Consider the following 25,254-nt stretch of genomic DNA (forward strand, 5'->3'; position numbering starts at 1 on the left):
ATTTCAAAGATTTTAAAGAGACTTGGGAGCGCGTTTGGTTTTCCGTATTACTTTATCTAACTGCTGGTGCAGCACGGTCAGGTAGACCTGGGCTCTGCATCATGAAGCCTGGTAGACCTGGGCTCCAAAGACTATCCTGGCTGTCAGCACCCTCACCCTAAACCAGGGGTGTCCAAAGTTTTTGGCAGGAGGGCCACATCGTCGATCTGACACTATGTTGGGGGCCGGGGGAAATAAGAATTAATTTACATTTAAAATTTGAATAAATTTACATAAGTTTACATAAATGAATATATTGCTGTGTAAAAACAGAGAAAGGCAGTATATAAAATCTAAATATCCATCACCGATTAACTTGGGCGGCCCATAGGAAGTCAGCTATCGCCACCTCACACCATCATTTTAAGGCGATTGCTCGGTTCCATTATGGTATCGGTAACCAGTTTGTGCCTGCTGCTCTTCAGATCTTTAGAGCTAAGATCGTGACCCAATTGTTATATGGCGTCCCCATATGGGTTGCGGAAGCCAATAGCACTCTGGACCAAGTTGCGGCCGTATTTTTTAGGAGGATTCTCGGAGTCCCAAATTCCATCTGCTTAGCAACGCTGGCTCTCAAGCTGGGAGTTCATCTCCCTTCAACTATAGCTTGGGCTTTAACATTTAAATTTTGGCTCCGTTTCCATCTGTCTCTTCCATCCCATTCCCTTCTTCATGACCTGATAAGAGACCCCTTTTTATCTAGCTGGTTTTATAAAATTGATTCCAAATTGAACTCCTTAGATCTTTCCTTGGAATATTTAGTGGACCTGGTTCTGGAAAACTTCTAGTGTGACTGAAAAGGCTGATTTGGCAGTGACAATTCCTTCCACACTGGGAGCAAGTGTGGTCTGTCCCTGGTCTGTCCCCCTGGCTATGGGCCTTCCTTCTTTGCCTCTTTGCCTCAGTTTGTTGGCCAAGTGTCTCTTCAAACTGGGAAAGGCCATGCTGCACAGTCCAAGCGGGACGCTCAGAGGCCAAGGTTGAGGTCCAGTCCTAAGGCCTGCAGATCCCTCTTGCAGATATCCTTGTATCGCAGCATGTGGTACATGGAAAATACATATGGAACATATGTATACATAGTGGGAATAAAAAGACTTTCAGCAAGTGTGGCATATTCTGCCCCCCGCCCCCCCCGGTCCAATGCACACTTACCCAGGAGGAAAGTTGGGTAACAAATCCTGGCCTCTCTAGCAAGTCTTTGCAAGTGATGTTACATTGGAAATTCCTGCAGCCCCTGTTGAAATCTCCAGCATGGTTTTCAAAAGTCACCTAGGGATTGTTGCAGATTCCTGGCAACTCCAGCACCTTCCTAGAGGTTTAGCAACTCTGCAGGCACCTCCCTGAGATAGAAGAATAAAAGAGCCTGCTTGTGCTCCATCTCTCGTGAAGCTGTCTGATCAGGGACAGTGTATGCTGCTGAAAAAGAGAAGCAATGACTTCCAACAGCACGTTCTATCTCAACCTGGCACTGTCTATCCTCGGAATTATAACTGTTCTCCGTCTCCTTTGGCAAGCTGCTTGTGGCGTGGGACATCGGTTGAGGATTTATGTGCTGTCAAAAGAGTGGAAAGGGGTAGACCTGGCCAGCTATGGACCTTGGGCAGGTGAGTGCCTCTTTTGTGCCATCATCTCATGGGGAATGGAACAGAGGCTGAATCCTGTGCAGGTTCCCCGCAGCTCATTGATTAATAAGTTAGATTCATCTCTGAAGACCTTTAGATTGACTTAAAAAATGCATTCATTCAGTCATTTCTGCCCAATGTTGCATGTATGCAAGTGATCAAATGTGCATACCTGTGAGCTGGGCAGAAATGGGTTAATTGAGCAAGACATTTAAAAGAAATGACTTCTTATGAATACATGTTGCTATAAACCATGGCAGAGGGGAAGCCAAAAGCAGATCACCACTCTTGAGATGATGCCTGCTGAGACTCAGGAATGCATCCTCTCAAAACAAGGAGAGCCTGCCTTTTATCTTCCAAATGATGGTCTTGTTTAGATGGATATTGGTGCAGATTTAATTAATGGACTAAAAACTCTGACCCTCAATTGGCTCAGGAAATTGGATCCTGCACTTATTGGCACACGGTCTGGGTTTGCCTTGTTATCAAGTCTCTATTCTTGTTCTCACCCATTCTTCCGTCTCCTCTGTCTGCGCATTCATCATGTTGTCTCAGCACTTATTCACTCAAACCCAACACTACTCCAACCCGATCCTGCAGCCTGGCTCCTTCACCAAATCTGTCTCCTGGGGTTTGTGTCCAGCTCTGACTGTATCCCCAGCACTCTTACTTTGCAGGGGTGGACATGTGCACCTGGGGTTCCACGGGTTGTATGTAATGCAGTTGGCACCTCTTCCTGCACTGAAATGACCTTCATGCAGAAGCCATTGTCACAAAGGGGTCCTCAGATGATGAACTTAGGAAGTTCTTTGGATTTCTGACAAGGATTGAACTTCTTGAGTGAAACTCTTCCGGGTGACATTCCTCTTGTTCATAGCTTGTCCTTTCTGCCTCCTTTGTAGTGGTAACCGGAGCCACGGCGGGGATTGGAAAAGCCTACGCGCATGAGGTGAGTGGACTATGATGTTTGAAAGGATCTTAGAAGGGTCCTCTTGGGCATGCTTAGGTTCATGTACATTCAAGGTGTAAGCAAAGAGAAAGACACAAGTGATCCAGGAACCTTCCGACAGGAAAAGGAGCACAGCAGGCACTTTTCACACTTGGTGATTGGCCTTTCCTAGGCCTTTGCAGCTAGTCCTTTGCGGCTAACCCTTTGATCTCCTGACTCTCCTTGGGCTTCCAGCTTGCCAAGAGAGGCCTCAACGTGGTTCTCATCAGCCGCTCCCTGGAAAAGCTGAAGCAGGTGGCTGCTGAAATTGGTAAGTGAGAAGCTGCACCTGGGAGGCGGAGGTGACTGGGCAAGCCGCTGGGTCCAGCTCTCAGAAATGGGACTCTTTCCAGAGCTCTGGGATCCTGAAAGAAAAGAATTAATTAAAGTAATTGAAGTAATTACTGACACAGCAAGTTGGAGCCATGTTGAAGGTTGCTTGTTTTATGATGACAGATTAATAAGTATGCTGTTCTTTTGCTATCTCTTTGTTTTTTGTTATAGGAAGAGTGTGCATTATAAGAGGGGAGGGCGGTAGTGGGGGATGGGGAGGGCAGACCAGCACTGGGAGGGGGCATGGACAGCAGCATAGGCTCCTGTTTGATCTTATCCCCCTTCCCAGGCCTGAAACACCGACATATGGCTCTTTGGACTTGAGCTAAAGATTTTGCTGGAGCAGATCCAAGTACTCCCATCGCGGCAGTGGCTGCTTACTTCAGGGCAAGGGAACAGGTGTCTCCTAACATCAGGGAGACCTCCAGCTGCCTCTCTTTCCATGCTGGATACAGTGGAGGCCGTACTGGTGCCGCTGCATCTCGGCACAGAAAGTTAGTTAGGATTTGGCTGTTCTGCTTCGGAGACATAACCGGACAGGCTGTTCGGACCCCTGCAAGACTGGACACCTGCATGTGTCAGACAACTGCTCAGTGTTCCTAAGTCTGCCTGTTGGTCTAGTGACCTGTTCTGGCAAGGAGTTCCAGCATCTCTTTGCCTTCACTTCCCAGAGGAACAGCACGGCCGAAGCACCAGAGTCATCCAGATGGATTTCACCGAGGGATCGGAAAGCTATGAGCCGATTCGAGATGCTCTGCAGGGCCTGGAGATTGGCATTCTGGGTATATGCACATTTTCCTATTTATACTTTTTATTATTAAATCTTGCAACATGCACACTATGGGAGCAATCCTAACAGCACAATAGGCCAGCACCAGTCCCAGCCCAGGAGGGTAGCACACGTTAGCGCCTTCTCGGGAGTCGGCTGGGCCGGTGCTGGGTTGCGTGCCAGCCCACGGAGGCTGCATCCTGCTTCCTCACCAACTTGGGGAGGGAGGGTTGCATCACCCAAGCTTAGCCGATGCACTGGACTGGGGAAGGCGGGGAAGAGGCAGGAGGGAGGTGTTCTGGGATGGTGGGAGGACGGGTGGAGGGCGTTCCTGGGGGCAGGTGGGCAGGTAGCAGGAGGCAGGGCTGGGACCCAGCTGTTATGATGGATAACAACCCCGTTCCCTGGGCAGTGTGGAAGAGCTTGAAGCTGCTCTGTTCTCCTCAGACTTGTGCCACCTTCTGAGATGGCATTCTGGGTATATGCACCTTTTCCTATTTATACCTTTTATTAAGATTTTTTAAATAATGCAACATGCACACTATGTGCACAATCCTAACAGCACAATAGGTGCTGAGGTGACACATGTCCACTGAGACCCACTGGGGCTGTGGTGTCTTAACTGGGAGTAAGGGGAAGAGTTGTCCTGCTGAGCCACTTCTAACCCCAATCTTTTGCTGAACTCGCCTGTTCCAGTGCAAGATAGGAGTGAACTGTATGTCCAGCAAGCCATGGATAAATCACTGGAAGTCCCTCCCACAGAGGGTCAGAGAATACCAAAATGGGGAGAGGGTCAATTTTTTGAAGATGGCTTTAGGTTTTCCATTTGAACATGTTGTGGGTGCATCAGTCTGGTGGTCTCTAATTTTAACCCACGTTCCAGCCCATCATCTCGAAGTTTGTGCATGAGGTCTCTTTGTGCTTCTCTGCTTTTTTGCTGAGCGAAGGTGGAAGGGTGGTTATTCTGACCCTCTGGCCTTCTGTGTCTATGTGACAACTCACCACCTGGTCACTCTTTTTACAGTGAACAATGTTGGCACGACCATATTTCAGCCACTGCGTTTTCTAGACCTCCCTGACATTGACAAGGTTAGTTTGGTCTCAACCAAAGACCGCCTGGCACATCCCTGCCTGTCATCAGCTACCATCATTTGTTCAATCTCTCCTGCACACAGTTGGTGGTTCAGTGCATTGTGACATGTTGGCTGTCATCTCTAGGTTGTAATCAACTGAGCATGTAAAGTACAGATACTACAACACTTGTTTGTGGCTCCCCTGTCCACCACCCCATATTTCACAGGTCTCAAGCAGGCATGTAATGAGGCTCTTACATGCCCCCGCCCAACACTGGGTCTTTTTAATCACTGACCCTGAGCTGCTGGGTTCCTCTTCCTAGAGCAAATATGGTGTGGAATTAGGAATTCTAACCTTCTTGGAAACAATTTTCAGAGAGGTTGCCATTCTGTTGCTGCAAATAGAGCCACACGTTAATTTGTACACCTTAACCATGAACAGTACTATGGCTGCAGTCTTATATATACACTCACCTGGGAGTAAGTTTCCTGTAGCCATGCATAGAGGTTTACTGAAATCTGGTCCTCTCTGTCTTCCTGGCTTTTCACAGGCTTCTTATTATCAAGGTAGTTGACATTCTACTGTTTTCAGCTTTATTTTTTTGTATCGGAGTTTATTTTTTGGTCGGAGTTTCCAGACAGGGCTTCTCTAGGCAGTTCTCAAGATGATTAGGAAACACATTCTGTGCTATCAGATCTGGCTTTTGGTCTTTGCCCTCATTTGGATGGGCAAATGGCTGCCTGCGATTGAAGAGGTGAGGCACTGGAAGTGAGAGGCACACAGAAAGAGGCTGTGACTGAGTGGAAGCTTCTTGTGCCTTTGTCTTATCTTTGAAACATCCCTCTCTTGCATGGAGGATGAGGAGGCATGGGGGTGTGAGGAGGGGGCGGGAGGGGCATTATTGGGAGGGGGAGGGCGGGCCCGGGGGCGGGCACACGGGGTGCCAGGGGTGGGGCCTTCTTGTGCCTTTGTCTTGTTTTTGAAACATCCCTCTCTTGCATGGAGGAGCTAGTAAACACCGTGACCAAGGAAGTAGGTCTTTTTTAGGACACTATTTTGATTGAAAAGTGGAGCTTAACTAAAATCAATACATTTTAAAACAAACCTTGAATTCAAGTCTTCAAGTAGACTCAGGCTCTACTTCTGTCAAATTCAGACTGTGGCCGCTCTTTCTCTCCACCTTTTACTAGCTGAAGTGTCCTGTGACGCTCCAAAGGCTGTGGAGAGATGCCAAGGTGGTCTGGAAAGTCAAGGTCCCCTTGGTCTCTCATCAGCTGCCAGAAGCTTTGTGACAAGACAACAACCAAGACAGTCACACTTCTTTTCCGTCTCTTACAGTATATACCTGACTTGGTGAACTGCAATATACTTTCGACATTGAAGGTGGGTGATGTATGGATGGATATGGGACATGGAAGGGGAAGGTGCTTGGGCCCCGTTTCCCATCACTGACTGTGTGTCACTGCTCTTGTTCTCCTAGATGACACAGATCATCCTTCCTCAGATGGTTGCCAGGTAGGCGAGGAGGGAATCTGAACCCCTCAGAACCTGCCTGTACAGTATTCCAGAATGACACCTGTGAGGGCTTCTGCTTCCTCCAAGGAAACTGGATTTTGATTGGGGTTGTCAACAGTATAGGAAAAAAGTATCATGAGCAGATGTCAAAATAGTCAAAATTGTTTATTGTATTAGCTAAAAGCCATCACAATGAGATAAGATAAAATATATGGATTCAAGTATGCATCAAAATAGAAACAATGATAAAATGATAAAATTAGGTCAAAATCAAGCACAAAGGCACCTACACCCATCATATTAAGGAATCTCCTTTACAATCTATCGCTATTTCCCCCAAGTAGTTGGCATGAATAGTTCTGGCAGCTTTGGCAAACAGCACTATGCTATAAGTGACCAATGGGTCACAATCGGAAAGTAACCAACACAATTTCATTTGTGTGTTCTCCACTTGAAGGGTAGCCAAAATAGGCTCCAAAAATCTTACCCTAGGGTTCTGATAAAGCTGGCAATGAAGCAGGTAATGTACAATATCCTTGATCTGTCCTGTTCCACAAATACAAAAGCTCAAATGCCTGGGAATGGACAAATATCTGCCATCTAGAACTGCCGTTGGCATGGTTTGGAAACGCAGTTCAGTAAACACCTTTCTCAAAGAGGCAAAGGTAAGTGAATATAAATATTGCACTCTTGAGTGACTTGGTTTCAGGAAACGATACAGCTGAGAAAAATTTGAAGATCTTACTATTTCTAAGTCCTGATCATTATCCAGTTTGAACATCCATTCCCTCAGCATTTGTTTAATTTCAGAAAAGACAAAAATGTCAGTAGAAAGAGCTTTAGATTTTAAGAGCATTTGCACCAAAGTAGCCCAACCTCCTCTTCTCCACTGCTCAGCCAAACAGAGTTTAGGAAGACAATTTTCCAGCATGTCCAACACTCTCTTATAATAAGAAATTATGGCTACGGCAGCCCTGGCCTTTATAGATACTATACCTGTCTCCATTCTGAGAAATGCTGCCAGAGTAGATGGGGGAACTGCCAAAATGTGCCTCAAAAATTTATTCTGAGCAACTTCAGGAATGTGTATGTTGTTCTGCTTTATACCCCAGATCTCTATACCATATAACATTTGAGAAATTACTCTCCCCGAAAATCCTTTAAAGCTGGAATTACCAAATTACCTCCTCTGGAATGGAAAATTTTTAGTAAGGCATAGCTTGATTTTTGTGCTAATGTTTTAACGTTTTGAAGTTGGGATTTCCAGCTATTTCTTTTGTCAAAGAATACACCCAAATATCTGAAGGCAGGAACTTGTTCAATCTTGCGATCACCCAAAGTCCAACTAAATTTAGGTAAACGCTTGCCAAAAACCACTATTTTAGATTTGGCGTAATTCACCCTCAATTGCTCCGAATCACTAAAATCTTGTAGCTTGTTTAAAATTCTCTTAAGCCCTTTCCTATTCAAAGATAATAAAACAATGTCGTCCGCATAAAGAAGGGTTGCAATCTTAACGTTTCCAATTGAAGGGGGGAAATGATCTGCATGAGTTAGAACATTTACAATGTTGTTAATATAAAGGTTGAAAAGAAGTGGGGCCAACAAGCACCCTTGTCTAACACCTTTGGTAGAACGAATTTCCTCCGTCAATCTTTCATCTGCACTAATCCTTACCCTCAAGGTAGTATTAGTATATAATTCCTGCATTAAGAGCAGCAGCCTCCTATCAATATTAGTCCCAGCAAGCTTATCCCATAGACGATCCCTAGGGACTGTATCAAATGCAGAGGAAAAGTCTATAAATGCTGCAAATAGCCATTTGCTTGTATATTTACAAATTAAATGGTGGACAAAGATTTGATCCACCGTACTATGGCCTTTCCTAAACCCAGCTTGTTCTTGAAGCAAAATATCACTTTCCTCAACCCACTTTACCAACTTCTGAAGGAGATAACGACAGTAGATCTTAGAACTAATATCCAGTAAACTAATTGGGCGATAATTCTGGGGGTTAGAATTATCCCCTTTTTTGTAAACTGGAAAAATAATACTCTGCCTCCAGCCTTCTGGGAAAAGTCCTGCAGCATTAATGTAAATAAATAATCTGGCAAGGAGAGGGGTCCACCATTCAATACTGGTCTTATACACCTCGGGAGGAATCATGTCCTCTCCAGGTGCTTTTCCTGTTGCTAGAGCATCTATAAGTTCACCTACTTCCTGTTCTGTGACTGGGGGCCATTCTGGTATTAATGCCAAAAGCGACTGGCTATTGCTAACATCATTTTGCCTGGCATTGGCGTCACTATCAAATATATTACTAAAATATGAACACCATGTACCGGCAGCAATACAGTCATTCATTTTACAGCTAAGACCCAAATTGGGAGGTGAAATTAAAGACCAAAACTTTTTTCATTCTTTTCCACGACAGCCTTCCCCAATTCCTTCCACTGAGCTGACATATGTGCACTCTTTTTTTTGTTTCAGAAGTTCCTTATAAGTTGAACGACATTGGGTCAAAGCATCTAAATCTGAAACTAGCCGAGTTTGTCTTGTCTTCCTAATCAATCGAGTCAGATGTTTTTTGGCCAATCTACATTCCTTATCAAACCAGCTACCCTGGTAGGGGGCAGAACCAGGTTCCCGTGATTTCCATGTCTCCTTTAACAACGTCCCTATGCAAAACCACAAGATTAGGACTGTTTAATAATTCCTGGATTGATAAATTCATAGTGGGGGACCATTTCAATCATTTCCCCACAACAATATTCCTCTCAGCCCAAACAGTGGAAATAGAAGGCAGCTGAGGCATTTCTGTGGATATAGAGAGACATACAGGTAAATGATCACTATCAGGACGATCTAAGATGTCATAGTTCAGCTTAAAAGATAATAACCTGGTGGAACAAAAAATATAATTGATGACACTTGCTGCCCTACTTTTTTTTAAGAAAGTGAAATAACCCTATGAGTTATCCAAAAAACTGCCATGAAGGCAAGTTAACTGAAAAGATGACATTAACTCAACTAACCTGCTACCTTGTGTATTAGCCACTTTATCTAAGGAGGAGTGATCAGATAAAAAGACTTCATTATGAAGCGCAGAGATGGTTCTGGTCCCTGGCACATTGAACCCAAAATGGTTGGTTGGCCACATCACATAGTTTAGAAGCACTGATGTAGCGTACTTAGCTAGAAATAGACATTTGCTTGTCTCCATTTGCTCTTTTCCAGTCCTTGGGGTCACAGTCTTTCTGGTGCCACAAGGGCTTTTTGATTGCTGTAAAGGCATTCCTGCCTGTTGCCTCTGGAATATTTTGGAGAATCTTGGTTTGCATTGGATTCCTTAGGGAAGGGCAGATATTGCTGTAACTCACTAGATTGACTCTCTCTGTAGGAAGAAGGGGATTATCATAAACATGTCTTCGTTACTTGCCCGTCGTCCTATCCCCCTGCAACAGATATATGCTGCATCCAAGGTGAGTAGCATGTACACCTCTGTAACCCTATATCTTCAGGTTCAGGCTGTCAAGACGACATATTTTTCTGGTGCAGTTCTGTGGCCTGCTGAAGGGAAAGGTGCCAGCTCCCAGTCAGTTGAGTGATAGTAATATTACTTCCAGGGGGTTTCTTCTGTCTTTTTCCCACCATGCCTGCAGCTTCTCTGGATGGGAAAGAGGTGGCTTGGGTTGGAGGGGCAGTTGACTGGTTGTGCACGAAAAACTTGCTGGTGTGTTCCTAGCTTAAGCAGAAAAAGAGTAAGAACTACAGGAATGAGTGCATTTTTACGGGGCTACACCTGCCATATGAAAGGCTGCTCAGGTGTGCCCTGTTATGAGATGCCCTCCTGCAAGCTGAAGAACTCAAAGGGCTTGAACACAGGATGATACAAGATAGGAGGAGCCATTGACTGAGCTTTTTCTTCTTCTGTTAAGACGACTGGTGATTTTCTTGTTGTGGCTGATCTTTCCAGATCCTTCCCTTCCCAATGGATGGGGAAGATGTCACACACAGGGTGAGAGAGGACTCCAGTGGCGTAGCTAAGGATCATGTAGCCCAGTGCTGAACTCAGAATGCCCTGGTTGTGACGTCACACTTGGCCTTTTAAAAAGGGTGAAAATGGAGGAAAATCTGCCTCCTCCCCCAGCAGCTCGCTGCCCACTTGCTCTGCTGCCTCCCCCCAGGCTCCCCCCATATCAACAACTTATTGGTTCCCTGCTGTATCATAGGAACACGTAATTGGCTTTCAGAATGAACAGTCTCAATGGTCAGTTTTGAGTTAACCAAACATAGTTTTTGTTACATAATGCAGTTGTATTTTTATTATTTGGCTGTAACTTTTGATATAATAGAGATATTTTGATGCTGTTTGTTTCATTGCATTCAGCAACTGTTACCCTGCACATCCCTGATCTTGTCTGATCTTGGAAGCTAAGCAGGGTCAGACCTGGTTAGTACTTGGATGGGAGACCGCCTGGGAATACCAGGTGCTGTAGGCCTATACCATAGTCTTTCGAGACTGAAGGTTGCCAACCATTCTGTATTAAATTCCACATTGAATGGTGTATAACATGATGGTGTTATAAAACCAAAGTTTTAACAATTTTGGTCACTAGTGTTCAGCTCAGATTGCTGCCCTCCCTTATGCTTGTGGCCCACTACAATTACTACCCCCTGCACCCCTTAGCGACGCTACTGGAGGACCCAGAATGGGTCCTCTTGCTTGTCAGAATGACTCCAAGTCCCTCCTGCTTTTCACACAGAAGTCTTCAAGGACAGTAGGGCACACATACAATGATTGTGTCTAACATAGGATTGTGTGTTGATGTGTCACCAATACATCCTTTCAGCATGGAAAGTGCTATAAATCCATTCTTTTCTTTCCTGCTACCACTGTGTGTCCTTCATGACCTTCAAATAATCTACTTTTCACATAAGTGGAACATGCAGCTTGATTGTGCCCTTGTCAATTGAGACCTTCTTTTGAAGAGGTTGCTACACCTTGAATGCTCACAGAGGTATTTTCGCCCTCAGACTCTGACTTTTCTGCCCTTTCAGGTATTTATAGATGTCTTCTCCCGAGCATTGGACGGAGAATACCGCTCCAAAGGCATCATTGTGCAGGTACTGTTGATTGAGCCTCCTATTCTTATCCCAAGCAATCAAAGGACAATCGGACTTGTGGCAGACCACTCAACAGGGCTCAACAGGGCAAAATTCTTCCAGTTAAGAAATTAGGATTTGCCTATGGGATGGCATTCTTCCTGGTCACGTCCACACTGTAGGTTCCTTCCAGCTGTGGACACCCTGTGCTCCCACCGCCTGCAGCGAGGAGAATTAAAACAAAGGGTCCCCTTGATGTGTGATATAGCACTCTTGTCTAGCAATGTCCTTCCCCACAACCAAGATCAAAGAAGTCCCATTCCACAAGGCCCCTGCAACATTAATTAGTGGCTTCCTCCTCCTTTTTCACTTTGTATGTAGCACGGTCAGGAGCACAATGAAATGTGTCTTACAGCGCAATCTGACCTTGCACTGGAACAGGCAGGCCAGGACAGCTGCGCTGTATCCAGTGCAAGATTGGGGCCTGAAGTGGCTCAGCTGGAGGTAAGGTGAAACTCCTTCCCTTACCCCCGGGTAAACCACCACAGCCCCAATGGGCCTCCTCGAACTTGCACCACCTCTGGAGGTAGCATAAGTTTGAGGAGAGTGGAGTGACTTGAAGCTGCTCCATGCTGCTCCATGTTGGGATCTGGCATAACAGCTGGCACCCAGTCTCCTACTCCTCACCTGCCTGCCCCAAGGACCGCCCTCCACCTGTCCTCCCCCCACCCCGGAACACCTCCCTCCCCGCCTCCTCCCCGCTCACCCCAGACCCCTATGTCGGCTGAGCTTGGCCGAGGCAATCATCCCTTTCCAAGTTGGTGTGGAGGCAGGATGCAGCCACCGTGGACTGGTGTGTGTCCCTCTGTCGGGGTTCCCCTCCCACAGGTCCCCAACTTACCCAGGGAGAGGACTTCTGGGTCAGAGGATCAGAGAGGAAGCTGGTGGAGCATGGGGCCACCTCCCCACATGCTGCCTGGGCACTCCGGTGGGTGGCAAAGCGCAGCAGAGGAACACTGCGTGCTGAACCCCCCCCCCGCTTCTTCCTCCGCCTTGGAGGAGGGAGGGGGGAGACAGGACGCAGGCCATTCGGCTGCTGGACAGCCGCCCCTCCCCTGCCTCGGGGGAGAAGGGGAGCACTCCCTCACCCAGCCAGCCAGGGCCTGCCTTGGCGGGCAGGGCACCTGGCTGTGACATCGGGAGCCCCCAGCTGGACCTCCCAACGTTGTCTGCAGAGCTACAGGACCCAGGTGGGCAGGGCCAGCCCACCCCCCAAAGGCAGAGACCAGGGCAGAGGCAGCAGCCTTCCCAGCCATCTCAGGAACAACCCTGGCAGCTCCAGGTGAGAGGAGGTGGGAGGGAACCAGAGAGAGGAAGGGGAGGAGTGCTGGTCATCCCAGGGGAGGGCAGTCCCAGAGACAGGCCCTTTCTGTACCATCCCTGTGAGGGAAAGGGAGGGGCCAAAGCGGGGGTCTGCCCTACATAAACCTGGAGGCCAGGGATGACAAGGCAGTTGGGAGTTAGAAGAGCAGGCAGGAGGATCTGCTGCTAGCAGCCCCTGCTCCTGACTGACAAATGCTGCCAACCCAAAGAGGGGGAACCGGGTGACACAACCCCCCCTCTTCTTCTGGTGAACTGTTCTGAGGCCTCCACAAGGGGGTCCCCCTCGGAAAGGCCAGGCGGGCCCTCCCCTCCCCCCACAGGGAGACCTCACACCCTCCATGGCCCAGCTGACTCCTGAGGAGGTGCAAATTTACTAAGGGCATGTTTGCAACCCTCCTGGCCTGGTGCAAGTCCACGCTGGCCCAAGGTGCAATCAGGATTGCGCCCTTAGTTAACCAACTTTAGTATCCAGGGGCAGGACCAAGGAGAGGAGGAAGCAAGCTTGCTTTAATTACTTGTTCCCTTCCATTGTTTCATATTATTTTGTGATAGTGTTGTTTTATTATAAACAGGAAAAATGAAAATAATAATGAAAGGAAGACAACAATTAATCCCCCCCCCACAGGAACTGCCTAATTAAAGAGGCAGCCCATCACTACTCCCCAGTGATTCTGAACTAGAAGCAACAAAAGGGACAGAATTGGCAAAGAGGTTCCAATGTTAGAGTAACTTCTAAAAACCTGGATTGGCATTTTGCCAGTCCATACACATTTATTGGCAGACAGAATATGAAGTCTCCAGATTGTCAAGGTCTGGGAAAAAAAGTACTTGAAGCCTAGACCTCCAGCCTAGAACCTTCTGCCAACTGAACATCAGGCTGCAGTTCCCAGCCCCTGACCTGAGGAATCTTAAGTTGGAGAAGACAAGAATGGATTCAGACATGGTCACTCACTCTAATGCTCCTTCCTTCCGCAGAGTGTGCTGCCCGGTTTTGTTGACACCAGTATAACTACCAAGGTTGTAAGATATATGAAGATATCGGCAGATGTGTTTGCACACAAGGCAATGGATACCGTGGGGCTCACCAACAGAACCTCGGGCACACTTAGGCACAGCATTACGGTGAGTTCAGTGTCTGAGTTGCTAGGTAGATTAATGGATAGCGGCAAGCCATTGTTTGCTTTTTATCCTCTATACAAAAAATGTGAAGCACCAACATATTCTTGGTCTGCCTCTGGGGCAAAGTCCAAACGTTATTTAGTTGTGGGTAGTTTTATTTCCCACTTCCACTTGTTTTTCACGTTTTTCACCTCCACTTGTATTTCCCACCTCCACTTGTTTTTCATGTTACAAAATGCAATCGGAGATTGTTTCCGCACTGTCCAATGAACACTCGAGACAACAGATATGGGAGAAAGGGCAACTTTATTTCATGTTACCAAGAGAAGCAGAGGTTGAGACCTGCAGCATCCGAGGCAGCGAAAGCCCCTGTGGTGCGGGGAGGGACCTCTGGGCGGTACCTGAAACCTCTGCCCCCAGGCGGGCATGCACCCGACTCCGTCGCGCCCTGCTGCTGGGACGGCGCATCTCATCCATGTCTATCCCTTAAGGGGAAGGCAGCCAGACCACAGACTGCGCCACCTCGAGCCGCTGAGCCTCTGAGGTGTGCCCCGCGGTCCCGGCCAGGGCCCTGTCTACGTCCTCGTGCCGCCGAGCCCCTGAGGACTGAAATAGGGTTCTGCCCTGCCTATGCCGCCTGAAGGTGCATGCCAGAGTCCCATTCACGCCTCCTAACCCGCACCACCTGCCCTCTTAAAGTGACCAATGGCAGCTTGCAAACAGGGGGGTGTAACCCCCTGGCCCATAACAGTCTGGGGTAGGTGAAAAAACTGCCTGCCCCTCGACCAATCTTGGCAGGCAGCAAAAAATTCCTACCCGGCCCCAAACAGCGACCAGTTAAACTCAGACTGCCTCTAGGGTGGGCGGGCAGGTATTCCCACGGTGCCCACGTGCACAAGGAGGAAGAGGGCTGGGTCTCGTCCCCTTTTAAAAGGTCCGCCGTAGCTGCAAGACCCAGCCCACTTTCACCTCCCCCTTGGGGAGGGACTCTCGTGTCCAGGCCAGGCAGAACAAACTCCGATTACCTCTTTAATTGGGCGATCAGGAGTCTGAAATTCGCCTCCGTAGGTGAGATGTGGAGTTTGCAGAACTATTACTAGTTTGCGTGCCATTAATGCAGTAGTAGCTCTGCTGATTCTCAGGCATACATTAGAGGGGAGCAGAAGCCGGTGAGCACATGAAGGCGAGTTCCTCCTATCAGTCTACCCAAGGCGGCTACCTCAGTTGGCTTCATGGATGGGCCGGCCCTGCTGATATTAGTTGGTTTCCTCTCCGAGGGCCTTGGGAACTGCAGCTTGTGAGGATGCTGAGAATTCTGTAACAGAGAATTTGGGGCATCTGTGCCTCTGGCCTCCTCCCAGAACCAAGCGTTTCCTGGGGGGGAGGGAATAAATTTGAAGCCAGTTCTGGCTAATAAGGCTGCGGCCTCATTACATCCCCCAAACTCTACTCCTTAGTCGCCTTGGGTGCCCCCCAGGGAGAAAGGCAGATCGCAACTCCAATAAATAAATAATAATAAATACTCCTCTTGCTCAGAGAAAAGCCTCACTCAGCCTTGCTCAGCATTTTCCTTCTTTTCGTTTGCCTTTCAGTGGCTCCTGGCACGGACATTATTTCCCCAGTGGTTGCATTTTTCACCCATCGGGACTGCTCTTCTTCTCTTCCTCCACAAGATTGTGATGAGGCAGGACTAGCCTTCCTTTCTGGAGATCCACGAGGGGATGGGTCATGGCCCAGTGTCCCAGCCCTAAAGCTTTGTTTGGGTCTTGTTCTCCTGCACACCTATGTTGATGAGCAGTTTCCCACCAAGTTTCAATTGCAAACTTGGCAAGCTGCTTCCCCCCCCTCCCGCTTTTTTGGGAAAGGGTGAGAACCATCAAAGCGAAACAACTGAAAGCTGGTTGAAACTGATTTTTCTCCTGGCGCTCATTTTTCGCTGGTTTTGTTAAGTTGCTAAATGATGATTGCCCATCCGGAAAAACTGTACAATGTAACACGCCCTGTCTGTGCCAGGCAGAGGCTTGGTTTTTAGCTCTGCTGCCACGACTGCCTCTCGTTTTCAGCTGAATCTTTTTTTCTTTACTTTATTGATGAATAACAAAATAAAAAAGGTACTATCGTAAAATGCAATATTATATATGTATTTTTAAAATACCTATAAAGGAAAAAGGGGGACAAAAAAGGAAAGAGTATAATGCCCCAGGAAGCATTTGCATAACACCAGAACCAGGGGACATCCACGAAAGTTGGGAGAGTTAGGACAGACAGAAGAAAATATTTCTTTACCCAGTGTGTAATTAGTTTGTGGAACTCCTTGCCACAGGATGTAGTGATGGCATCTTGCCTGGATGCCTTTAAGAGGGGATTGGAGGAATTTCTGCAGGAAAAGTTCATTACTAGTTACAAGTCATGGTAGGTATATGCAAGCTCTTGGCTTTAGAGGTAGACTGCCTCTGATTGGGGAGGCACCAGGACGCAGGTTGTGTCTGTTGTCTTGTGTACTCCCTGGGGCATTTGGTGGTTCACTGTGGGATACAGGAAGCTGGACTAGATGGGCCCTTGGCCTGATCCAGCGGGGCTCTTCTTATGTTCTTATAATAAGGAAGGACAAAAATGCCAAAGTTACATATATCCTTATACAGGCGTGCACTGTTTAACAACCATTTGCTTAATGACGAACCACTTATATTACAGTGGTCAAAGCACAATAAAGATGCTCTTAATGAGGAAATTGCATCTCTTATAGCCTGCAGCAGAGTGACTGTTTACACAACAGAGAGGCTCTTAATTCAAAGAAGAGGCAATCTATCTCCAGTAGCCTGTGCAACCAGCTAGTGTCTAGCACGGAGTGTCTGTTTACACCACAAAGGCAATAGTTTGGACTGGATGTTCACTTAATGACCTTATCACATAAAAACCAATTTGGGGCCAATTGGAAGCAGCCAAGGCCTAGCGTCTAGAATGAGGCTAAGGACAGAGAGGGACTCTGCTGCTGCTGCAAGTGCCACTTTCCAGGAAGGCCAGGAAGTGGCAGGCGAAGAACGCACTGGTGTAGCTAAGGGGGTGCAGGGGGTAGCAATTGCACCAGGCAACAAGTTTTAGCCTGTACACCCAGTTAGTATCTGGCAGGGAGTGTCTGTTTACACCACAAAGGCAATAGATTGGACCGAATGTTCACTGAATGACCTTATGACAGCAAGGGACTCTGCTGCTGCTGTATAATGTAATGCACCCTGTCTGTGACAGGCAGAGCTTGGTTTTTTGCTCAGCTGCCATGACTACCTCTTATTTTCAGCTGAATCATATTTTCCTTTTCTTTATTGATGAATCATAAAATAAAAAAGATACAATCATACAATTCAATATGATATACAGGTTGAGACTAATTATTTACATGGGTTCCTTTCCAAGCACTCGTATGGATGGCAAAAAAACACACTATAGCAAATCAATTTTGAAAAACATAGTTTCTTTGCTCCAGTGATTTAAAAACAGCCTTGCTGACCTTTGTGATGTAAGATAACAGTCATTATGACGGCAACCCAACAATCAGTCTCTCTCAAAGTGCTTAGAAAGGCTTCACTCCAACCCCTCCCTTCACCAATGCAAAGTATCTTTCTTTCAGGTGCTCAGGGGGAAGGCAGGGAGAGAGAGAGGATTGATGGATTGTCAGCCAGCTGCCCCCCCCCTCCTCTCATTAAGGAGGAGTTTAAAAAACTGAACAGTTTTTTAAATTGATTTTAAAGGGGTGCATTTTCCCCCTTCTCCAGGAATCAGCGCATTCCTTCTTATTTACAGGGGCCATTCCTGTTGAGTCAAATCCTTGTATAAAAAATTTGTGTATAAATAGGCTGGACCTGTATGTATATTAAAAAACCTATAAAGCAACAAAAAAAAAAAAAAAAAGGAGGGGGAGAAAAAAAGAAAAGACTATAAGAAGGAAGAATAAATATGCCAAAGTTACAGATTACAGATATCCTTATATATAAAACTAGGATCGCTGGCAGGTCTATACATATAGTATTGGCAACCTTCAGTCTCGAAAGACTATGGTATCGCGCTCTGAAAGGTGGTTCTGGCACAGCGTCTAGTGTGGCTGAAAAGGCCAATCCGGGAGTGACAATCCCTTCCACACCGGGAGCAAGTGCAGTCTGTCCCTGGTCTGTCTCCCTGGCTATGGGCCTTCCTTCTTTGCCTCTTAGCCTCAGACTGTTGGCAAAGTGTCTCTTCAAACTGGGAAAGGCCATGCTGCACAGCCTGCCTCCAAGCGGGCCGCTCAGAGGCCAGGGTTTCCCACTTGTTGAGGTCCATCCCTAAGGCCTTCAGATCCCTCTTGCAGATGTCCTTGTATCGCAGCTGTGGTCTACGTGTAGGGCGCTTTCCTTGCACGAGTTCTCCATAGAGGAGATCCTTTGGGATCCGGCCATCATCCATTCTCACGACATGACCAAGCCAACGCAGGTGTCTCTGTTTCAGCAGTGAATACATGCTAGGGATTCCAGCACGTTCCAGGACTGTGTTGTTTGGAACTTTGTCCTGCCAGGTGATGCCGAGGATGCGTCGGAGGCAGCGCATGTGGAAAGCGCTCAGTTTCCTCTCCTGTTGTGAGCGAAGAGTCCATGACTCGCTGCAGTACAGAAGTGTACTCAGGACGCAAGCTCTGTAGACCTGGATCTTGGTTTGTTCCGTCAGCTTCTTGTTGGACCAGACTCTCTTTGTGAGTCTCGAAAACGTGGTAGCTGCTTTACCGATGCGCTTGTTTAGCTCGGTATCGAGAGAATGAGTGTCGGAGATCGTTGAGCCAAGGTACACAAAGTCATGGACAACCTCCAGTTCATGCTCAGAAATTGTAATGCAGGGAGGTGAGTCCACATCCTGAACCATGACCTGTGTTTTCTTCAGGCTGATTGTCAGTCCAAAATCTTGGCAGGCCTTGCTAAAACGATCCATGAGCTGCTGGAGATCTTTGGCAGAGTGGGTAGTGACAGCTGCATCGTCGGCAAAGAGGAAGTCATGCAGACATTTCAGCTGGACTTTGGATTTTGCTCTCAGTCTGGAGAGGTTGAAGAGCTTTCCGTCTGATCTGGTCCGGAGATAGATGCCTTCTGTTGCAGTTCCAAAGGCCTGCTTCAGCAGGACAGCGAAGAAAATCCCAAACAAGGTTGGTGCAAGAACACAGCCCTGCTTCACTCCGCTTCGGATGGCAAAAGGGTCTGATGTGGAGCCATCGAAGACAACAGTGCCCTTCATGTCCTTGTGGAAAGATCTGATGATGCTGAGGAGCCTGGGTGGACATCCAATCTTGGGGAGAATCTTGAAGAGGCCGTCTCTGCTGACCAGGTCGAAAGCCTTTGTGAGATCTATGAAGGCTATAAAGAGTGGCTGTCGTTGTTCCCTGCATTTCTCCTGCAGTTGTCTAAGGGAGAATACCATATCAGTGGTGGACCTGTTGGCTCGGAATCCACACTGCGATTCTGGATAGACGCTCTCTGCAAGTACCTGGAGCCTCTTTAGTACAACTCGGGCAAACAGCTTTCCTACAACGCTAAGGAGAGAGATGCCGCGGTAGTTGTTGCAGTCACCCCTGTCACCTTTGTTCTTGTACAGCGTGATGATGTTTGCATCCCTCATGTCTTGAGGTACTCCACCTTCTCTCCAGCAGAGACAGAGGATTTCATGCAGCTCAGTGACGATGATCTCTTTGCAGCATTTTAGGACTTCAGCAGGGATGCTGTCTTTTCCAGGTGCCTTGCCAAAGGCAAGGGAGTCCAGGGCCACGTGAAGTTCTTCTAGGGTTGGTTCACTGTCAAGCTCTTCCAGCACAGGCAGGCACTCAATGTTGTTCAGTGCTTCTTCGGTGACTACATTTTCTCTGGAATATAGCTCAGAGTAGTGCTGCACCCAGCGTTCCATCTGCTGCGCCCGATCCTGGATGACCTCGCCTGTGGCAGACTTCAGAGGGGCAATTTTCTTCTGTGTTGGACCTAGGGCCTGCTTGATACCATCATACATCCCCTTGATGTTGCCCGTGTCAGCTGCTATCTGTATCTCGGAACAGAGCTGGAGCCAGTAGTCGTTAGCGCATCTCCTGGCAGTCTGTTGGACTTTGCTGCGAGCAGTTCGGAGGACCTGCAGGTTGCGCTCACTGGGACAGGCCTTGTATGCTGCTTGAGCTCTCCTCTTTTCCTCAATGACTGGTGTCAACTCCTCAGAGTGGGCTTCAAACCAGTCTGCCGCCTTGTTGGTCTTCTTGCCGAATATGGACAAGGCGGTGTTGTAAACGGTATTCTTGAAATGTTCCCATCTGTTGGATGCGTTTGCGTCGGCCGGGCCTGGAAGAGAGTCCTCAAGCGCTTGTGCAAATTCCTCCACTTTTCTCTGATCCCGGGTCTTGCTGGTATCAATGCGAGGTCTTCCTTCCTTTTTCGTGTGATACAGTCGCTTTGTTTGCAGTTTCACTCTGCTGCACACCAGGGAGTGGTCAGTGTCGCAGGCAGCACCATGATAACTGCGTGTGATCTTGATGCTGGGAAGGCTGGAGCGTCTGGTGAGGATCAGGTCGAGCTGGTGCCAGTGCTTTGATCTTGGATGTCTCCAAGAGACTCTATGTTGGGGCTTTGTGTTGAAAAACGTGTTGCTGACAGAGAGACCGTGATGACAGCAAAACTCTAGCAGGTCTATACATAAATATCTAGAAAAGACTTCCAAATATCCAAAAAGTTATCTATAAAAAATTGTCTTCTATATGCAACAGATTCTGATATCGAAAGAGCCAGGAGATCCTCCATCCATTGAGAAGCCCCAGGCAGGCACTTTTCCTTCCAAGTCTTGAGTATAATTCTTTTAGCAACATTAAGGGCACAGAGAGACCATTTTTGTTGTCCTTCGGGTACTTCCTGTGGCCTGTGTCTGTGGCCTCCTGGCCTGCCTGTTCCAGTGCAAGATAGAATTGCACTGCACATTATAAATAAATACAAATCATACAGCTCTACAAAATAAAACAAAATGTTTGGCACACAGGAAAAACTGTCTGATCTTAACGGTATTTTTTTATGCTGAATTAAAATACATTACTGACTTTTCTTTATCACACAGAGATATTTATTGACACACAGGTTAAATCTGAGAAAAATGTATATTTATGTATAGCACTGATCATATTACCTAAAAAGTGACAGTCAATGATTTTCTTCTGTATTTATGTACTTGAAGAATTTATACCCCGCCTTTCTCCCACATCAGCATCGCTCAAGACAGTTTACAGAATAAAAACTGATACAAATTATATTGAAAACACTATTTTCAATTGTCCCAAGCACTTCAGTTTCTGACTTGGTCTGTAGGTTTTTACTGTGCAAGAGCAGTGTGGCACACAGTTCATGGATCTCATGTGTATTATAAGTAAGTTCAGTAAAATGCATTCATTCATATGTTCCATCTCTAATGTATTCATTTGTTCAAATTTATTCAAATTTGAAATGTAAATTCTTTTGGCTGAAAGTGTCCAAAGAATTAGGAAAAAGAGATCAAAATAAGGGGGAACAGGACATGGATCACTCCACTTTGTTTCCGTCATACACAAGGTGGAGAGGCGCTCTTGGGGAGCCATTGCCCCCAAGCCTTATTTTTCTCTTTTTAAAGCCTCCTCTTCTGATGCATTTGCACCTGTTTGCTAAGTAAGCAAGTGTGAAGTGCACGCTCAGAAACCACAAGGGGGAAAAGCACAGAACCTGCTAGCCTTGTCGGTGGTAAGGGAAGGTGTGAAAACAAAACCTCCGTGTGTGACTTCTTCCTCCTTCCTGTGTGCTCAAAGTGCTGCGAGGACAAGGGACTGGCCTGAACAGGTTCGAAGATGAGGTGGAAGGTGCACCAGTGCTGCACAAGGCCAAACAGATATACATGTGATGCAACCACATTTTTACAACTCTCTGCTGACTGAAGAAACTTTAGCTGGTTAATCATTATAGTTTGGAAAGTGTGTTGATGAAATATGCTTGCAATCAATGCATGCAACTTTGGAGGGACTGGCAGATGCAGTTTCCCTGTGTAACTTACAAAATCAATCCATGCAGTTAATTAATACCATCTTGTTTTTCTACACTGTTATCAGGGATACCATCCCCCCTAGTACAAATACTTACCCACACTCACCCAGGAGTAAGTCCCATTTACTATCATTGTTAAAAGCATATACATAGTAACCTGATAAAAGCACAGATCTATAACATTTCCCCAAATGCATTCACATACTATGACAGCATCAAGTCCAATATATTAAAAATAAAAAATAAAATATTGAAATGGATGGGGACCCACCTGAATTTGGCTGGCGACCCACCTAGTGGGTCCCAACCTGCAGTTTGAGAAACACGGCATTATAGCATCTGCACCAATGCATTCTGGGGTGACAGTGGGGGAGCATGAAACCTGTAAGCATGTCATTAAAGCTATTTTTCCACCGATTTGGTATCCACTGGGGGTTCCAAAATGGATAACAAGGCACAACCTGTGTAACAGTGGATAATCGTGGATAACAAGGCACACAACTTGTATAAACCTGCTAACTGGATAAGAGGCACTTTTTCAAGTGGGTGCTCCTCTTTTATTTAGCAGAAGAAGAGTAACTGGCCCTCCTCACCCCAGCAGTGTCTTTTCTAGTGTCTATCTGCTGGTATTCTTTTGCATCTTTTTAGATTGTGAGCCTTTTGGGGACAGGGATCCATTAGTTATTTGATTTTTCTCTATAAACCGCTTTGTGAACTTTTCATTGAAAAGCAGTATAATAATAATAATAATAATAATAATAATAATAATAATAATAATAATAATAATAATAATAATAATAATAGTAATAAAAATAATAAAAATAAATAAATAAATAAATAAATAAATAAATAAATAAATAAACTTTATTTCTATCCCGCCCTTCTCCCTAAAGGGACCCAGGGCAGCTCTAAAGGGACCCAGGGCGGTTAATAATAATAATAATAATAATAATAATAATAATAATAATAATAATAATAATAATAAGTTGCTAAAGGTTGCATCCCTAATGCAATGGCATCAAATGATATATTATCTGGCTCTTGCAACACAATTTCGTGCTTTACACCTGCTGTGTGGGTTTTGCCTGGTGTGATTTAGTCTGATCATCACAACAGTCTGAAGAAACCTTTATTAACCCACAAGATAGAGACCACATGGACAATGGCCCTTTCCTATCCAACTGGCTGCCCAAGAGGCGGAGCTGCAATACCTCTTATACCTCTCCAGGTGTTTCCAACTACAGATCATTCATATCGATGGTGGGGAACCTGTTGTGACTCTATGTCAGGTAGGTTAAAAGAGTGTTAGTTGCCTCATCTGCCCAGCTTTGCTGGTCCACCTCCTCTTACTCTCTTAATTCAGAAAGCAAGGGTGTGGGGGAATAGAGCGGAAAAGGAAGTGTGGAGGAGAGGAGTGCAGTGGCAACTACATATACATCCACCTCATGGTGGCATCATAAGAACAAAAGAACATAAGAATAGCCCCACTGGATCAGGCCATAGGCCCATCTAGTCCAGCTTCCTGTATCTCACAGCGGCCCACCAAATGCCCCAGGGAGCACACCAGATAACAAGAGACCTGCATCCCGGTGCCCTCCCTTGCATCTGGCATTCTGACATAGCCCATTTCTAAAATCAGGAGGTTGCGCATACACATCATGGCTTGTAACCCGTAATGGATTTTTCCTCCAGAAACTTGTCCAATCTCCTTTTAAAGGCATCTAGGCCAGATGCCGTCACCACATCCTGTGGCAAGGAGTTCCACAGACTAATTACATGTTGGGTAAAGAAATATTTTCTTTTGTCCGTCCTAACTCTCCCAACATTCCATTTTAGTGGATGTCCCCTGGTTCTGGTGTTGTGTGAGAGGGAAAAGAATGTCTCTCTATCCACTCTATCCATCTCGTGTATAATTTATGTCTCAATCATGTCCCCCCTCAGGCACCTCTTTTCTAGGCTGAAGAGCCCCAAACGCTGCAGCCTTTCCTCATAAGGGAAGTGCCCCAGCCCCGTAATCATCTTAGTCGCTTCTCACAATCACTTCTCACAATCATGCTCACCAGTAAGCAGAACAGGTGCACAAGGGCTGGCCCACAGCTCAAGAGAACAATGCGACTGGCTTCAAGTGGCAGGGCTACCACAGGAGACCTTTGAAAACTGAACCTGCTGCCGCTGCCTCCCTCCAGCCCACCCCAGATGGAGCCACTCCCTTTAAACAAAGCAGAAAGTGTAGGGTACACTGGATGTGTGTGTGTGTGTGTGTGTGTGTGTGTGATTCCACTTCATTTTGTGCTTGTCACGTGAGGACGGAAATAAGGAAGCAGACCAAAACAAAAAAATGCTTTACCCAGCATGTAATTAATCTGTGGAACCTTCTTTGCCATAGGATATGGTGGTGGTCTCTGGCCTCGATGCCTTTAAAATGGAATTGGGCAGACGTATGGAGGAGAAGTTCATCACAGGTTACAAGCCACGATGGGTATGTGCAACTTCCTGGTTTTGGAAGTAGGCTACCTGAGAATGCCAGGTGTAAGGGAGAGGTACAACAGGATGCAGATATCTTGTGGACTTGTCTGCTCCCCGAAGTATCTGGTGGGCCACTGTGAGATACAGGAAGATGAACGAGATAGGCCCTTGGCCTGATCCAGCAGTGGTCTTCTTATGTCCTTATCCCTGTCTTCTGTGTATTTTTCATAAAGCCCCCAACACATCCCTTAAGATGTTTAGCTGTGGATCATCCACCAGAATGATCCAGTATGTGTGAATCAGCCTTTTCAAAGAAAGGAAAGTTACCTAGGGAGTGGGGTGGGGGAGCAGGAGAAAGTTGCGCAACTCTTGGTGCAGAAAAATGTTTCTGCACTGGCTCACTGGTGGGTTGACTGAAAATATTCAGAAATCTTTTGTACTTAGGTGTGAAACCATAAGTGATGGGCGAGAATGAGAGAGGGTTGTCGCCCTGCTGTGCGCACAAAACAGAAGGTTCCCTACCAGTGTTCATTCCCTTAATTGTTCCATACTATCACAAGCTGCACAAACTCCACAAGTTGTGGAACTACATTTTGGGAACAAGTTTCCCTTTCGCTGCATCATGCTCTGAGGCAAGATAGAAAACTCTTCCATGAGCAAAAGTTTGCCTTAGAAGCCTGTCCACTGTCTTTTTTTTTTTTTCCCCCTTGTGGCCATTTTTCTTAGGAAGACTGCAGCAAAGAAAATTCCTTCGTCCACCATCATGGCGCCATCATCATCCTGAAGGTTCAGTAG

General features: G+C 46.5%; 1 protein-coding gene and 1 pseudogene across 1 annotated transcript; both read left to right on the plus strand.

Annotated features, from left to right (window-relative positions):
- The first annotated feature begins 1,628 nt into the window (after positions 1-1,628).
- LOC136661053 (very-long-chain 3-oxoacyl-CoA reductase-like) lies at positions 1,629-25,254 on the plus strand. The gene is made up of 12 exons (XM_066638074.1): positions 1,629-1,643; positions 2,539-2,610; positions 2,845-2,920; positions 3,654-3,764; positions 4,776-4,840; positions 6,164-6,208; positions 6,306-6,340; positions 9,741-9,822; positions 11,402-11,467; positions 13,805-13,951; positions 24,380-24,472; positions 25,186-25,254. The coding sequence occupies exons 1-12, from the start codon at positions 1,629-1,631 to the stop codon at positions 25,252-25,254; spliced, it is 876 nt and encodes a 291-aa protein (XP_066494171.1).
- Positions 10,723-10,842, plus strand: LOC136661924 (5S ribosomal RNA; annotated as a pseudogene).

Source organism: Tiliqua scincoides, chromosome 10 (assembly GCF_035046505.1).
Source record: "Tiliqua scincoides isolate rTilSci1 chromosome 10, rTilSci1.hap2, whole genome shotgun sequence".
Classification (NCBI taxonomy): Eukaryota; Metazoa; Chordata; class Lepidosauria; order Squamata; family Scincidae; genus Tiliqua; species Tiliqua scincoides.